The following is a 17,684-nucleotide window of genomic DNA, read 5'->3' as shown; positions in this document are numbered from 1 at the left end:
CTGGTCGGTCTCTCATCACTGTCATTCTGTACTTCTCTTTCAATCCATTTTTTCAGTCCATTTCTGCAATTCATAAAGCCCATTTTGAATTCTCTTCCTGTCCTCCGGGTGCCTCGCTGTCCTTCTCACCTTGGCAGCACCCGCAGGGTCGGTAAGAATCGTTTCCTATCCATCAGCCCCAAATTAATGAAAACAAGGAATACAACTGGATACAGAACATAAAGCTCTGCCGTGAGCCGTGAGTGAGGTTTCTCACCCGTTTTACCCTGTTAACTATTCAGAGTATGATTTTCCAACATACTTTGTACTCACCAAGTATTATACTCGTCCAAACCATATTTCCTTAGCCTGAGAGGTAGTGTGAAAGGCTTACTAAAGTCAACATAATACCAGCCATTTCATCCCTATCCACAGCATCTGTTATCCTCTTAGCGAAGAACATCAGAATGATTTCACACAGTTTGTTCTTGACAAACCCATGCTGCCTGCTACTCGTCTCCTTGTTGTTTTCTGCTGCTTATAGATAATGTCCGTAGGAAAATATCTTTCCGAGAGTAAAAGTTTATCTGGCTGCTATGCAGTTCACTTTTTTTTTTTCTCCTTTCCTCCTCCAGCCCTCTCTTCCATTGCATCTTCTGAAGGATGCTGGGCAGTCTTGTCTCCATCGTTCCTAAATAACCCCATTGACCCAGAAGTTATTTCAAGTGTCTCTTCAAATTTGCCCTCCTTGTTGTCCAAGCTTTCTGAGCCAGTGCCCATTATAAAAAGTTTTTCTCACCTTTCTTACCCTTCACTCCATTGGCGATCTTTCATTTCCTACTGTTCCCTCTATTGTAAATTGACTATTTTTAGCGTTGGACTTTCTCTGTGAGGTTCCTGTGTTGGATAACGATATTTCCCTTTTCTTTATTTCTTTGACTCTTCAGTTCCTTTCAGATCTGCCATTCAGCTTCAGTTTCTTGTCTCTGCCTTTTAATTTTCCTCACTTCCTAATCTGCTGTGGACTGTCTGAGTGAAAACTTCCTTTTGGACTGTTCGCATGATCTTTAAATTACTGCGCCCTCTGATTTATACCACATGCTATTTGCTCTGTTGCGTTATTTAATTCTCTAAAAGGTTTCAGGTAGAGTGGTTTGTGTGTACGATACACTGCAAAGCACAGCTGTGTTGCTTAGTCTCCATGTGCGTTTACTTTCTACTTTCTCCTTTTACTTACTGTTTTGGGAAACAGCCTTTTTCAGTCCATTATTTCCAGAATCATGGATGCGTGAAGGTGGTGCCCCGGGGAACGGCGGAGGTGTGAGAACTGCTGAATCACTCGTGCCCTGACATACCCTTCCTGAATGCTGCAGTGGTGCAGAGCAGAACTTGGGGCTCTGCTGGTGGTTATTATGGGGTACGTTACCCCCTGGTACAGGAACAAATAAGGAGTTCTGTTTTCTTGTAGGTTTCCAATAGCCAGAAACTCATAAACTCCTTAAAAACAAGGCACAAAGGAAATGGAAATAGGTGGTAAATGCTGATGTTTGTGGAACATGAGCATATGTGTATGTAGAGTTTATGCGGTCGTTCCTGGTCAGATTTATTCCAAAAACATCTATTTGTTTATTATATAGCTTCTCATTAACCAGCAATATACATAGGCACTACTCATGTACATTTTTAATAAATAGGTACTGATGAAAAAATTCATCATAGTTGATACTCCCCCCCCCCCCCCCAAATTTTAGTGATGTACCTATGAATGTTCGGGTGTTCCTTGCTTGCTACAGCATGACCCAAACAGTGGAAGTCAGGAGAAGACTTTCCATTGATTCATGTGGATCTGTACAGGTCCATGTAAAGTGCTTAGCCTCAAAAATACGGGCCAATGATAGAAAGATAGGAATCTGAAAATATACATTCTCTGCTCTGAGAGAAAGGAATGGAAATGAAGCAAGATACCTAGAAATCCAGAGACACCAGCTACCCCGCCAGGTGGTGGCTCGCAAGCGCTTCCCTCTTATCTTTTGGCTCGGGGATAGGACACGTGCACTCTGATGTTTGAAATAGGTTGGGGAGAATTTAACTTTTGGCTCAAGGGAGCCTTTGGTTTATTAAATATGGATGTTCTTGCTGGGGAGCGGTCGCAGGTAGAAGCACGATTTTTCTCTGCAGCACATCACATTTCTTGAACGTGTGCATTTGGGAAAGAAAACTCGGCTTTTCTGTGCCTAACTCTTTTCTGTCTGGATCCGCCTATGAGAAATATCAACAAAAACTGTCAGATGGTAACAATTGCAAGATTTCTAAGTGTGCGGCGTTGTGATTGTAGCTGCCTTCAAATCTGTGAATTCAGCTGCCTTGTCACGAGGCTGGCCTCTCCGCAGCACTGCTAGGAGGTCTGCATTACCTGTAATTATACAGAGAAAATTGCTCAAGTTAATGCCACGTCTAACCGCAGTACTAACATCTGCCTGTCTTGGCAGTAAGACAGCTACCACAAATACACGATGCAACAGGCTGTCAAAAATTCTGCCTTCTGCAGTAACTTGCTCTTCTAAGAAAAAATTTCCAGCTCCCGTTACTAATCAGGCTGTGGGTGATCTTTCCGCGCTCTGAAGCTATGGGATCTATCACTCATCCATCAGCGTCTGTCCCGCTCTCCCTACAAGCATCCGTTTCTGTCCGCATGCTGCTGAGGAGGAATCAGACCTGCCGCCGAGCGGACTCGGGGGGAGAGTGATGGTCTCATCCTAACCAAACAATCAGGTTACGCGCTGGTTTACGTTTCTGTTGCAGCTTTTTGCGGGAACCTAAAACCGGACTGTTTCTCGCTGTGACTGCGGGAAGCCCCAGGAGCAGGTTGCAGTTCTCTCTGCTTCCAGCCTTTGGTTTAATCTCACGGAAGTGTGTTTCAGAAAGCGTAACTTTCAACTGCCTGACGCTGCCCAGTCTCTTCTGTTTCTTGTCTATAGTGCAATCAATCAAATTGTTCTTGTCGGCTAACCATTTTTAAATCCTGTATGGAAAAATTGTCAGTCCAAGATCGTACCATGTAAGGACAAATATGTGACTGCTCTGACACGCTAATTTGTTCTTGCTTAAGACATGAAAATAAACGGATAGAATATCAATTTGAAGTTTTTGGACCTTGAAATGATTTCAAAATCTCTTAAAGGAAGGACTAGGGCTAAAACTTTGTCTCCGAGGCATCATTTTTAACTTAGCAGTAAGCTCTGATGGTCTTTTCTTTAAATTGCCTATTGTACAGATGACTACAAAAAAAGTGCTTCTTTGGGACTGTTTGTGTTTAGTAGTGGCATTTATTTCATTTCATGTGACAGATGACTTGGCTCCTGGATCTAGTAATCGCTCGCTCGTATCCTGCCGGGGCAGGTTTCTGCCCGGCGGAAGCGCTGTGATTTGGTTTGGGAGCTCGGGCTGGCCGGGCAGAGGACCGCGGGGGTCGCTGGCTCGCTCCGGAGCCCCGTGTCCCCCTGGTCGACGTGGGCTTCGTTTGGCGTTTCAATCAGGGGAGGGGAGGGGGAAGCAACCAGGCTGCCCAGTCTCTGTTAGCAAGAGCTGATGTCGATGTTGTCCGTGCTGGTTCAATGAGGCTGCCTGCGGGACGATTTGGTACGGACTTCAACAGTGCAGCTCCCACCCTGCCGATGGACCCCTGGAGATCTCGGTGTCAACCCCCCCCCCCCGCCCTCCTTGTCTGTGGGATGTGCAATGCCTGTACACCCGCCTTATTGAATTTTTATCATTTGATTACTTTTTCCATAATGAAATCTACTTTTGAGTTATTGATGGGTGTTCATGGAGATGGAGTCCCACCTGCTAAGGGCCGGCTGGCTGCCTGCCGCCGGGCATGTCTTCTGCAGGCTGCTCTAAGGACAGTGCCACCCAATTAAGATTCAGGTGTCGGAAAGCCTTTCATATCTGTTGTGATTGATATTCCATAATTGTGGGGTTTCTTACCAGATTTCAGGTTAAGCTTCATAGATTTTTTTTTTTTTAATCTTTTTTTTTTATTATCCTAAGGCTTTGATCGTGAGGCACACTGATGAATTCCAGAGGGTTGCTGGATGAAGCTGAATGAACTCTGCTTTATTCTTCAGCATAGTCATGCTTTTTATTCACTCACAAATAAATGCCTGATTTCTGCTTGAGGGATTTTTTTTTATTTTTTTCCTGAAAGATGGGGAAATCGAAGAACTGAATGCAACATTGTGGCAATTTTATTTTGAGCAGATTTTCTGCCCTTTTTTTTTTTTTTCTTTGCAATATTATCATACAGCAGCTAAACTAATGAATATATAATTTTCTTTTCTTTCTGCTTGTCATGCCCTGCTAACATGGACATCTACAAAGGCTCAGGTTGGTGTTGCAATCTGTCTTCATCTTATCTTATTGTTCTCGTTTAGTAAAAAGGGACTTCGATGTTGTTCTTCATCAATCAGCTTTTTTTCCCCCCTTCCTCTCTTTAAAACCGGATCCAACATTATTACTGCCTAACAGATTCATCCAGAGAGGTGCCACATTTGTTTGTTACCCCTGAAACTATCCTTCAGCTGCAGGAAAATCTGCTGTTTCAAAAAACACAGGACATTGATTTATTTATATCTACTTAAATTTGCTATGCTTGCCTAGCTTTGTGACAGGGAGGCAGCAGAAGCTACAGCACCTACAGCTTCTGGAATCAGCAAAAATGCACCAAAACTCTCACTAACGAGTTTATGCCTTGCTTTAGACCCCCATATTTGACAACATCGTAAAATGGCATTTGTTAATATCTCATCTAGATTCAATATTTTCTTGATAGTGAAGAAAAGTAATTAAAAAATAAAATCAAAAGCAGAGCCATAGGACCCGGCCGTTTGTGATTGTATTCGCATATCCCAACATCTCCACTTTTTTGCATAACTCTGAGACTAAATTGTCTTGCCTGAGTACTTCAGGTAGAAATAAATACCCAATAACGGCACAGTATGTGCAGGGTTATACTCCGTGCTGTGTTCTGCTCCTCAAAGGCTGCAGTGACAGTACAACCTTGAGTAAAACCAGGGAGGCAGTTTGGGGTCAGGAGCTGCACGTTCTACCTTATTTTCTCACGTTGGATGATGCCAGCTTCTTATTTTAATCTGCAGGAAGGAGTGCTCACGCTTTACCGTGTTACAGCTTGGTGTTTTTAATGCCTGCACCAATCTTACAGAAAATAAAACCTCTTACCACTAGAAAAAATGAATTAATAAACCTTCCTGAGCAACGTGTTAGTTCTGTAAGTGTGAGCTGTAATGACTGGGCTTCAGCAGAGCTTGCTTGAATTAACTTCTTAAACAAGGCATTTTCCATTTGTCGCACTTAAGAATTTGAAATACAGTGGTGCCTGTCTTTGCATATTTAATCATCCATTAGAACAAAATTAGGGATTTACTAGGAGCCTTTTTTAAAGTCCAGCAGAAGGATAGATACAGTAAAAGCCTCTAAAGGCTGTGGTGAGGGAATGTGGAGCATCCAGATGTCTCCATAGCAGAATACTCTGCTGCTTTCCTAATTCCTTCTCTTTTCCTTTTTCTCATTTTACAGCCAGAATTCTACAGTGCTGCTTTTTTTGATGGCTTCATCCTGAAATGTCTTTATCTGAACTTTTCAGTAGCTGATTTTAAGCTGAGATGTCATCCAGTTAGTGCAAGAAATAGGGCATTTCCAGATTCAGCCCCTTGCTCCCTGGGGGCTCCCTCGCCAGCCTCTAATAAATCACTTAATTCTTCATCCTATGATTCTGTGATGCTGCCCACAGGGCAGAGACTGGGAATTGGTACATCTTTCTGTCTGTGCTATAGTAATTATTGCCCTGACTCTTAATTCATATTTTGTACTTAGAATAAAATTGATCCCATCCTTTTGCCAGCTACAAAGTTTGAGGTGGCTCTAGGTTTTCTAGAAACTTGGTTCAACGCCAGCGAAGGCTTTTCATAACCTTAGCGAAGCTCTAATTGATTTTCTTTTTTCTGTATCACAAAGGAGGTAAAAAACACTGACTCCTTTGATTTGGGCGTAAATGAAGACTAAAAGTGCTGCATTTGCTTCAGATATCTGCTAGAGGCATAAAAAATTCAGGAATTCCAATAATTTCAGAAGTCTTACCGCATGCTGATCTATTCAAACTTTTGTGTTGTAAGTCATTCTTAAGCAATATTTTTTTATTTATTTTGTTGGCTATTTGCAGCATGCAAATACCTAAAGACAAGTATTCCTCAGTGAAACAGCTGCTTTGCGAAATCCAAATTGCTTGAAAATTAATTGTTCGATCATCTTTAATACTGACGAGCGGTTAACGTATTTCTGGTGATTGTGATCAATATGTAAACTAGCATGAAACAAAATCAATTTTATTTCAAAGAGAACTATTTAATGTTGAAATTTTAATGAGGTCATTTCTGTGATGTAGTGTTTGTTAATGTGCAAGTACTTGTCCTTCAGATATACAGTTAATTCGGTAAAGCTTTCAAATGCGTGCTTAGATCTGCCAAATCAAACACACCCTTCAGTAATTAACAACGTAAGTACTCCATTTCGAATTCAGTTTTAAAGAATTAAATAAAAGAAAACCTCATTATTAGAAATTATTTCCTTTGGATTAAATGGAATGCAAAGGCAGTATTAGAGCATTACAAAAATTACTCAGTTGATATATGGGCACCTTACAACCAAAAAAGAGATTTGGATGAACTGGATGGAATCAGCGTAGAAGACAAATTTGCCGGTAATTGCGATGGATGGATGTCTTTGCAGCTCCATTTCCCACCATGCTCTGGACCCATTCGTGTCAGGCTGGCTGCGAGAGAAGCCCTGGCTGAGGTCCAGATGTGATGAAGCGGTGGCCATAAGTTGTAAGAGGAGGAGGGGGACACTTTTGCACGGTGATGTCCCAGTGCTGCCTACTCTTGCGGCCTGGATATGCAGGGAACATAAAAGCGGGTATGCAAGAAGTATTGAAAGTGAGCAAATTGCTGGCCCATCTCAGCAGGAGTCGTTTTAATATCTGCGCTTGAATTTCCTTGCCAGCAAGCGTCTTTGCAAACTAGAGCAAATCAGCTCTCTTTCCGGTAAGAGATTTTTTCTCTTATTCACGGTGGTCTCCATAGTTTAAAAGTAGGTTATTTCTTCGGTTCTGGCTGTTTCAATGTATTAGGTCTAATGTAACCTTGGTATAAGGGCAGCGATGCGAAATGAACTTATGTTAGCAATGAATTTAGCCCATTTTTATTAGAAATGAATAGCGCAGAGGTTGTCCTCAGGGTCTCAGGCAACTGCTACAGTGATCAGTTTGGTTGTTCTAATATAATAAGCAGATATTGACTTTAGTTGAGGTGAACACCAAGATTTACTGTCTTGAAACCTATCGACTGAGGGAAAACCAGAGTCAATATTTACCTTGAGGGACAATAAATCTTGATGCTCACTGAAATATGAAGTCACTATGATTTTCAGAAGCGTTGAACCTGTTCTAGTTTGCTCTGTAGGTGCTCATCAGAAATGTGACCTGAAATACAGGCATGAATTTCTTTTAATGAATCACATCAGTTGAGCAAGTGCGCTCGTTTCTGTATGTCCTTTGCAAGGTCAGTATTATTCCTGACCTACATTTAAATAAATAAGTTATAGAACATTATAAATCACACCAAAGCTCTCTGGTGGTTAGGTGTTTGGACTTTTCATTAGAAAAGTGCAAATACCAGCTATTAAAAGACAAAATAAATAGATTAACGTTTGTATATTGTGTTGAAGTAACTGTCAACTTTTAGATACTTTACCAAGAACTCAGGGTTTGCACTGGAGTGAATGGGAGCTGGCTTATTTTATTAAGGCAAAACTATAGCAGTTTGTCTCTTAAAAAAAGTCCTTCTTCCCTTGAATTTATTTAGAACTGTGCCCATCAACTTGATTTTAGGATTCAGATGTTAATGTATCCCAGATTAATTGTGGCTACAAGGAGTGATACAGTGGTCCTATGAAAGTCAGCTGCAGAACTCCCATCAACTTCAGTCCGGCATCATTTCACCCCTTGGTTCATTGAGCCCAAAACCCAGTATGAGGATGTGAATAAAAATTGAGGAAAGCCATCAATTTCCTAAAATGCTACAAGTATTTTGATTGTGTTTATTTCTTGAAAGGGTTAAAGGTGAGGCGCTAAGGGATGGAGCCAGGCTGGTCCCCTGGGTGCTGAGCCCTGCACAGGTCAGGTGTCTGCAGCTTCCAGCATCTTCCTGCCCCCCGAGCAGGGCAGAACAATGGACCCCTGTGCCCATCGCGTGGTTTTCATTTAATTTCTGCCCTTCAGGAGATGGATTGTGGTAGTACAGCTCCAAACGTGTGTTGGGTGGCTTGGTCTGAAGGTTTTTTTAAACGCTCTGTCGTAGTGGGTTGATGAGTTTGGGGAAGAGTGAGCATTAAGCAGATAATTTTTCAAGGAACTGTTGTCTTTGTGCTTAGGAGGAGAAGTGGTGTAGCTGGACAAGAGGCTTCTGTATCTGCAGCAGACGTGGCAGATGGCAGTTGTGATATGGGCCCGGATGCTGAGACTATTGCATTTGAAGCTTGGATGCACTCTATGTTGCAGGCAGGGATCTGTGGGAGCACATTCCAACCCCCTCCAGGCTCAGGCACTGTGGGTCCCTGGGTTGGGTGAGGAGTGAGGATACCACATCCCATCCCAGCCCCTCCAGGCTCAGGCACTTTGGGTCCCTGGGTTGGGTGAGGAGTTGAGGACACAACATCCCATCCCAGCCTCTGTTCAGGGTAGGAACTGGGTGCTCCCACGGAACCGGGAGATGAGAAGTGATCCCAGGTTCCCCTGGATAGTGGGACTCAAAGAACAGCAAGGCTTAGCCAAAATCCTTTGAAAGTGCAAAATCAAGAACATTATCTGTTTGACCTCCTTAAGTACCAGAGCTGTTAGCAAAAGATAGCCATGAGAGGCTTTAAGGTTTATTGAGGGGTTTTTTTCAAATACAAAAAAAAAGAGGAATTGGAAGGGATTGAAAACAAACGATGGCAAGCCAGGAGAGAGAAACGGGAGGAAAACATTGTCCTGTGGAGGAGAGGAACACATGCCACATCACTGTGGTTTTTAAATGCAAAGATAGAGTCACAAATGATATTCACAGCTTCCAAAACGCATACCCACAGAGTTTCACCTGTGGAAATCTTGCCTGTCTTTGAGACTCCCATTTAAAAGGTGTCACGGAGTCTACCGATACACGTTGTGACTTGCTCTGAAGAAATCTGTCCCTCCCGGTGCTGCACGGTGGTTATTTACACCTTCCCGCTGTCTCGGAGGTGCTACCAGAGATGGCATCGCGCAGCGCCGACGCAGGGCAGAGGAGAAAGGTCCTTCACAGATGGGACACACAGTGTTGTCGGCACAATGGCTTAGGAAAACAGGTTATTTGTAACAATTATATTTTGGGTTTTTGGTGGCGAGCGTAACCTGGGAGTCCTGACGGAACTGGAAGTCCTGAAGGGGCGAGCAGCGGGCCGCCGGGGTGTTGAGGTGCCGCAGGGATGGTGCTGCGTGCCCTTGCGCAGAGCGGGGTGTCTGTCGAAGGGGGGAGAGCTGGCGGGGCTTCATGTGTCATCATGTCATCCTACCGGCTCCACATCACCCAGCAGCGGAATACAAACACTCTATTAATGGCTTTATTATTGCCATCCTGCCTGCTCTGGAAACTGCGCGTTTGAAGTATCGCATCACGTGTGTTTGTGGCGCTGCATGTGGGATCTCTTTTTTGTCCTCACACGTTTCCTCGGAGAGATTTTAGTTCCCGTGGCGTCCCATCCCTGCCCACACAGAAATCACATCAGGTAAACGGTGCAGGAAGTTTTGACCACCAAAACGCGGTTTTGTGGTAAATTCCTGGTGTTAGGCCTCTACTGCTATCTGCGGGTGGGCTTTGCTGGTTCGGAGGCATCTGAGGTTTAAGAGGTTTTAACGTGGGGTGATGAGGGGTCAGTGAGACACGGAGCCGGGATTTCCAAGCTTCGGGTCTGGCCCGAGTGAGGAGCAGAGGATGCTTGTGCAGGGCGGGTGCGGGAGACCCAGTGTGTGCGGGATTCACAGCGATATCCTCTAATGCCAAGGAAAGATTATTCATTAGAGCAAGGAAAAGAACTGTAAGTCCCTAAAGCCACAGTTTGTGCTGTGCTGGCCCCCTGCTGCCCCGTACCATCACCTCCTGGCCGCTCCCAACCTCTCCAAAACTCTAAAGTGCCAGAACAGGCACTCACCTGGCTCTTAATAAACTTATTGATAAATAACCGTGTTGTGACCTGCGGGATTCACAGCGATATCCTCCAATGCCAAGGAAAGGTTATTCATTAGAGCAAGGAAAAGAACCTTAAATCCCTAAAGCCACCGTTTGTGCTGTGCTGGCCCCGTGCTGCCCCATACCGTCACCTCCTGGTTGCTCGCAACCTCTCCAAAACTCAAAAGAGCCAGAACAGGCACCCACCTGGCTCTTAATAAACTTATTGATTAATAACTTTTGCTTCCCTTAGCGCTGCCCAGTGAGATGTCTCCTCCCTGGGCTGCCGGCAGCCACGGAATCACAGAATAGCCAGTTCTTGCCAAGGTTTGGGCTTCACTTGCTCTGGGTTTTGCCTCCCCTCAGCACCGAGGGAAATTCTGATCATGCCTAAAGCACGCGTTTCCCTCCTCAGCCATTCGTCTCCCGCAGTCTGTTTTGTCAGACAACGTAGGCAGAGTGTAGTTTTTCTTTCCCTCTCTGTGGAGCAGGGGAACTAATAAATACTCCCTGCCTCTGCATCCATCTCCTGGCCGTCTCTGGGGAGCGGGAAGGCTTTGCCGTGCCTAACGAGGGGGTGTGGGCAGAGAAATGGCTGCCGGGGTGGGTACCTCGCTGGCCGGGGCAGGTCGGCGGCTTGGCAGCGGGCTCAGCCCCCCTCTTGCTGGTGCCGAGCACAGGTCATGCTCAGCAGGTTCTTCTTCTCTTTGCTCTGTGTACGCCAGTTAACGAGCATGGCTGCACAGCTAATTAGGGGCACTTCTGGCGCGTTGGAAACTGGCACCGGTGCCTGGCTCTTTCGGCTTAGGAAACTTAGTCTCTATACAATACATAGATACCTATACATCATATAGTTAAGCTAAATGGCACCGCCTCGGCGTGCAGAAATTGTTAGTCCATATGGAGTGATTGAGGTGCCCCATGATCTTCCAAAACCTTCATGCAGGCCCAGTAGGAGCTGGAGACACCGCACACCTCCTGACGGCTGGGGGTGACCCCCTCCCTTGTGCAAGGAGGTTGCTGCGCCCAACGTTATCGCCATGCGTGTTCCTGCCCGTTCCTAATAAATTTTGCAAGTTCTCACGTGTTATTTGCGCACGGACTGTGAAAAATGATTTGTGCGCAAAAATATGTAGGAAAAACAGTACTAATGGTATTTCTGCCTTTGCCCCCATCGCTCCCCTCCCTTTCCCCATCCCAGCACGAAACGTGATGCTCGTACTAGTTCATGCCGTGCTTGGCCCCACCAGTCCCCGCTTCTGTTTCCTTCTTTCCTTTCTTTTCTCCTTCACGTATTTTGCACTTTTCAGCTTCTCTCACTCTTTCCTCTCTGCTAAACCTATGCACAAGGTAGAGACAGACCCACAAGTAAAGTTAGTTTCCGACATTTGCTGCTCCCGAGCAGTTTTCTTTAGGAAGTTATCTTCTGTTTGTTGGATGTGAAGGTAATTTTCTGATGGGGCACCAGTTTTGTGTCCTGACTGGTATCGCAATCTCCCCGCCTCCTGCCTCCAACATGTTGCAAATAAGATTTCTTTATTGTTGAGGCCACAACGTGCATAGTCATAATCTGCTATTTTAAAATGAAGCTATAAATTACTGAAGCTGTGGCTGAACTTTTTTTTTTTTTTTATTTCCTGGGGAGGGTCGGGTCGGAAGGAAGGCTGCTGATTTAGTTATTTTAATGGTGAGAACCGAACGGCTCCACAGCAGCAGGGCCAAGGAGATGTGGATGTGTGGGAGAAGAAATTTTAGGTGCGCTGTATTTTTTCAGGGCAGCACACTGTGCTTCATACAAAGCCACAGAGAACATCGTATCTTCAAATCAGCTGCTGCAGACAAATGCGATTCAAAATAAATAACTTTTATTCATTACTGTAATAGAACTGTTGATGCCTTCATTTGTTTAAACCTAAAAAATCTGCTAAAGAACTATATCTCAGTGTGCTGCTTCTAACATCCTGAATATCCAGCACCTTTTAAAAATGTTTATCAAGCTTTTGGTTGTATTTTTCTCTCTACATAGGTAGCATAGTTCAGGCGAATACATGGTCATGTTTGACTGGGAGATCTGTTAGAGTTAAGTCACTTGCAGGGGAAAAAAACGTTTATGGGTTTTGTGTATAAAAGTGAAATTTATAGGACGCGTGAAATTTCATTCTTTTGTGGTAAATGACTTACAAGGATATGTTAGAAGCAAAGGTAAATGAGTGCTGATTTTAAGTTTGTACCTTCTGAAACACAAAAAGATGCAGTACGTACAGTCCCGGTGAATGACACGTGATAGATTATAGCGAGAGCGGTCTGAGCAAATGAAATTGTAATGGAGTTCCTCTTCTGGCTGCAGGAAATAGCTGTTATTTATCCTGTTTCCTAAGATGCTGCATGCATGCTGCTGTTTATTATATACTTAAAAATCCCTTGGCAAGTCGATAATGAATAAATGAACTTAAAGCTATTACAACACCCTTAGCATAAGGAGCGTAAGCCGGGATATTTTTCAGTGTACTCTTTCCTGGGCTTGGCCGAGGCGTTTCTGCAGAGATGCTAACCTGGATGCTTCAGACGAACAGTTTTGATTCTTTCTCCTGGCAGGTCCACGAGGCAGTCCCATGCTACACCGAGTGCAATCAGTATTCTTGGGTAGTAGAGCCATGGTCTCCGTGCAAAATCAACAGCGAACAAAATTCCCTCCACTGTGGAGAAGGAATACAAACGAGGAAAGTCAGGTGCGTGAAGACAAAATCACAGGTACTCCAGATTAAAAAGAGCCGATACGTACTTGCATAAAGCTGAAATACCTGGCCATCTGACAGCGAGTGCGTTGCTGAGGCCAGTGTATTTCAAATGAAAAGAAACATGCGTTTATGTGCAATGGTTTACAGGAAAAGCATCTCAGAGATGCAGCCTTGTGTTATGATCAAGACGTCTTTCAGGAAGAAGGCACGGTGTTTAAATTGGAATTCTTCAACCTAAATGCCATATATACATAAAGCCCCCTGAGGTGCAAAGCCTCCATGTTCTGATTTGTTAACATTTTCCCCAAGTAATGGTACCGCCTGCGCTGGAGTGGCGTTCATTATTAGTGAGTATTCATTCCCCAGGCACGGGGAAAGGCTGCGTTATTTCCAAATGTTTGGATGTTACTAGCAGGAGCACAAAGGTTTGTTCTTGCTGGTTGTCATTTTCTGTTCGCTCGTCTGTCAGCCGATCAAAGTTAAAATCCCTCTGTATGAGGTTTGAAATGTTTATTTAAAGTAGTTATTAAAATCCGTGAGTAACAAAAGCATGTCGTGCGTGCAGCTGGTTCTGATTTGCATTGATGTGATTAATTCTACATTTTGACCAGCCGTGCTGCATTTAGCTATTGTGTTCCGTACGGTGTCCTATATGGACCTGTTGATACCCATCACTTCTGCAGCCCGTGGTGATCCTCTAATGAAACTGTCTGTTTTCTGTGTAGGTGTGTGAGAGCTGCTGAGGGCCACGGCGGAGAGACAGTGCCCAACGCGCTGTGTAACCGGGCCGAAATCCCAGATACAACGCAGAAGTGTAGCTTGTACTGTCCCAGTGAATGTGCGGTGTCTGACTGGGGAGAGTGGAGCAAGTGTCCGCAGGTAGGCTCTCCTGCTTGTGTCTGTCTGGCAATGTTCCTCACGCGTCCATCTTCTCTGTCCTTCAGGGATTTCGGGAGATAGTTATTGTCTAACAAATTATTTTCTGAGGCAGGTCAGGCTTAATGGATCCTGACAGCATGGTTAAATCTTGAGATTTTTATATTTCTACGGAGCATGAGCTATAGAAAATTAGTTAGTAAAACACATAGTTATTACTGTGACAGTTGATTGCACTCATCCTTCCGCTTGGTCTACGGGAGAGGACCCCCACAGGCGCAGCAGATGAAGGGACCGGGATTCTAGCTGCAGTGAGGGCTGTCTGTGTTACGAAATATTTGCAGGGGGGAGCTCTGTGAGTGATCCGCGGCTGACATAACAACCTGCCAGTTAGCCGTGGTGGTGGCACTCCTCTGGACGGGTCTTAGGCCTGAGGGGATGACAGCACTCCCTTCCCTCTATTTCTGTCCAGCGTCTCCTCCTCAAAACCTTCAGGGAAGGTTTGAGGCAACAGCAAGAGAAGGGCATGGCAGTGAGATGCCTGAACAATTTGTCACGTCACAAAATACTCAAAACTTTGTGAATTATGCAGGGATTCAAGCCACCGCCAAGTGCTCTGTGTTTTCCTCAGTGCGCAAGATGGAAAGAAGCTGAAAATTCTGTCTTGTGAAAACTCTCTGGCCTCAAAGCATGTAATTTCCAGCCCATTGTTTCTTTCTGATCGGTGTTCAAATAGGTGCCAGGTTTAATCTCGGGGGTTTTGTAATAGGCTTGCTTGATGTATTTAAGTGACAAACATATATTCATTGCCCCTGTGTTAACAGGGCCATTATCAAAAGTCTGAGTGGTTATTGGACAGGTATTTATACTACTGCTGACACAGATAATTTCCTTCCATAATATTTTGTGTAGCGTATCAATATACTCGGCAAGAACATGTCAAATAAAATCTTGTGTTTCATTTCCTGCATTCACCTCCTCCCGAGCAGCATAGCTTTGATGAAGTACAACAGTCGTGCAACCGATACAGATGCTTGGATACCTTTCAAAGTCCCACTGTGGTTGGGCTGTTTCTTTGCCGTCGGCTTTTTTTTTTCTTAAGAGATAGATTTTCTTCATTTTAGCATGCAGTAAACTAATGCAGGTATTCTCAAGGCCATTGGCTATTTTTCAGGTGCCTTGGTGGCAGTCAGACAGTCGTGAAGGACTGACTGGTTGAAGCCTTAAGCACCCTGGTATCCTTAAGGCACCCTGATTTTTTTGCCTGAAGACTCCCTTTTGGCAATGGCAAAGAGTCTGTAGCCCACAGAAGCAGGAAGGGGAAGCCCAGAGCTCATGGGCTGCACTCCGTTAGGCAACATAGCTCTTGGCAGTCGCAGGGCCAAGTGCCACGGTCCCTGTGTCTCCTTGTACATCCTTTTGCCACGATAGATGTTAATGCATAAGTGTGAGGGCATCTGCATGCCAATGCAATTAACTGAACAATATGTTTTCGCAAGCTGTTCTGTAACGCTTTGTTGTGAAACTGAGATGACTGTGTGTGGATGGAGCATGTGTTTAAATAGTTCTGTCCAGATACGAGGCAATAAACAGCTTGTAGTTTTATGGGCAGATAAAACCCTCCCTTTGACGAGTTTACAGCAGTGCTGTCTCCCTTTTATAGCTACTCAGGCTGTTTGGTTTTGAGAGAGGACCACACAACACAGTCCCTCCCAGGCTGCACATGCTTAACATCTCCAAGGCAAGTGCTGGGCTTGCTGTATGTGCAAACCGGCTGTACCACAACGGTGGTGTGTCTTCAGTATGTGTGGGGCTACCGGTGTGCTGGGGCAGGCATTGAGGGAAACGTGGTGGCCAGGCGTGAGGCATTGCCAGCACCAGGGTAATTAACGCAACCCTCCATCTCCTGAGTTGCCACTGGGAAAGATGGTCACTGAGAGTGGCCACAAGCTGGTGGACGTGGTCAGTGGAGTTAGAAAGGCAATGGAGCCTACGGAGGATCCCTTTTTGTCTTTAAGGGATGAGCTACATCTGGTCAGTTGAGTAGCTCCGCTGTTTGCAAGTAAGGGCTTAGGTCTGGACCTTGCATGGAGACCCTACGTATAGACACCCAAATATAGGAGTCTGCGTCTGGAGCTGAATCTCTTAAGTCTTTGGTCAGATGTGTTGTGCCTCCAGCCTGCTTGAAGTGTCTTCCCACAGAGCCCAAAAAACATATCAGTAAGTTTGCACGCGTGGAACCTCTTGCTCATTAGGACTGTCTATTTAATTGTGTTTGAGGGAATTTTGCTCAATAGCTGGCATACTCATACGTGGTTTCTGATTCATGCCAAACTGGAAGTAAATGCTTGTCTTCCAAGGATGCATAAAATGCTTTTTGAATATTCACCAAAATTCCATTTTCTAAGTATGGCTCCTTTCTCTTCCCCAAGTAATCCAAAAAACTTGAATCGCCACATCATCTTGAAATGAAAAAGCGAAACCATACATCCTGCCTGCTCTTTTTCAAGCACATTTACATTTCATATCAAAATAGTTGGCACTCTATTAGTCGTAGCACTCTTGTGAGGCAGCTGCCAAAGAGCATTCTGGGAAATCTCCCTGTATCTCTGGTCATGTTTGGCTTGCTGAAGCTAAAGAGGATTTATGAAACTTGACAAATTCCAGTTTGCAATAAATGAGCAACCACAATTTCAGCCTCATCTTTGCCTGAGTAGTTCTTTGATTTGAGATATTTACCTAAGATTTTGGTCAGGTGAGAATTCTTTTCCAGTCACTTTGGTGTTCTGCTCATATTTTATAGTGTTGATAATAAATTTATCCTGATAGCGGAATAACTAACTCTTATCAGCTGAATATAAAAAGGCCTTTTAGATTATCCAGTTTACCTTTTGTCAATATGTCATTGTACTCGGGATACCTTCTAGGGTATTACTTGGTTTTATCTTGTAGCAATACTCTTCCCATGTGAATTTTCCACTTTCAGGATAGTAAATGATCTTGAATCATGTTGAAATCAATGAGTCATAAAGGTGGCGACTGCTTTGTCAATAAGAAGTGTTTTCTTGTGCTTCTTTCTGCTAAAAGAGTGTGTTCTACCGTTTTTGGCTACATTTCCCTTTTGCTTTTAAATTTTTGTGTTTCTGGGGCGATCTTTTGTAATTCCAGATGCCCCCACAATTCTTTTATATGTATTTTCCAACTGAATTGCAGTTTTTGCATCTTGAATACAGTGTGTTTAACACTGCTACACAAAGCTAAATTTTAATATTTCCTATAATGACACTTTGCGGTGACCCAGAAAACCCAGCCGTCTGATATATAATACTTGGAGGTTACTTTTGAGGTTTTGTCTCTTTACTGGATTCAAGAAACTCATAATCACTGATTTAAAGCTGCCCTATTATTCTCACATTCTCTATTGTGAGAAGTAAATTCAAAATGGTTTTCCCTCTGATTGAAGACTATTTTTTGGCTCATAAAGTTTTCTGCCTCGTCCCTAAGTAACATCCACGTAGCTTAAACATCAAGGCTTTAAAGCCATTTAAAAGAACGGTTTGAAGCTTGCTAGTTAGGAAAAAAAAAATAATCATGAGCAAATTAGATTGACTTGCATTTTGCTTCAGAGATTTCGTATTCGTTCCAGCTACAATAGCGTGTTCAGTCAGACATCATCACTTGATTGCTCAAAGACCCAACTAAACAATCTGGAAACTGAAATCCTGTCATCTCTCTTACATATTCAGTGATCGAATAACATGCACTACCTGCGGTG

The 17,684-nt window shown here is 44.0% G+C and overlaps 1 protein-coding gene across 1 annotated transcript in view; it reads left to right on the top strand.

The window, feature by feature from the left end:
* The window catches only part of THSD7B (thrombospondin type 1 domain containing 7B), a 538,929-nt gene that overhangs the window by 489,244 nt on the left and 32,001 nt on the right, over positions 1–17,684 (top strand). Inside the window, exons 20-21 of the mRNA XM_054207661.1 lie at positions 12,891–13,024; positions 13,759–13,912. Coding sequence (XP_054063636.1) covers positions 12,891–13,024; positions 13,759–13,912 — 288 coding nt within the window. The remainder of the gene's footprint in view (positions 1–12,890; positions 13,025–13,758; positions 13,913–17,684) is intronic.

Source organism: Rissa tridactyla, chromosome 7, assembly GCF_028500815.1.
Source record: "Rissa tridactyla isolate bRisTri1 chromosome 7, bRisTri1.patW.cur.20221130, whole genome shotgun sequence".
NCBI lineage: Eukaryota > Metazoa > Chordata > Aves > Charadriiformes > Laridae > Rissa > Rissa tridactyla.
The sequence above is the reverse complement of the archived record's forward strand: the minus strand, read 5'-3'. Positions and strand labels throughout refer to the sequence as shown.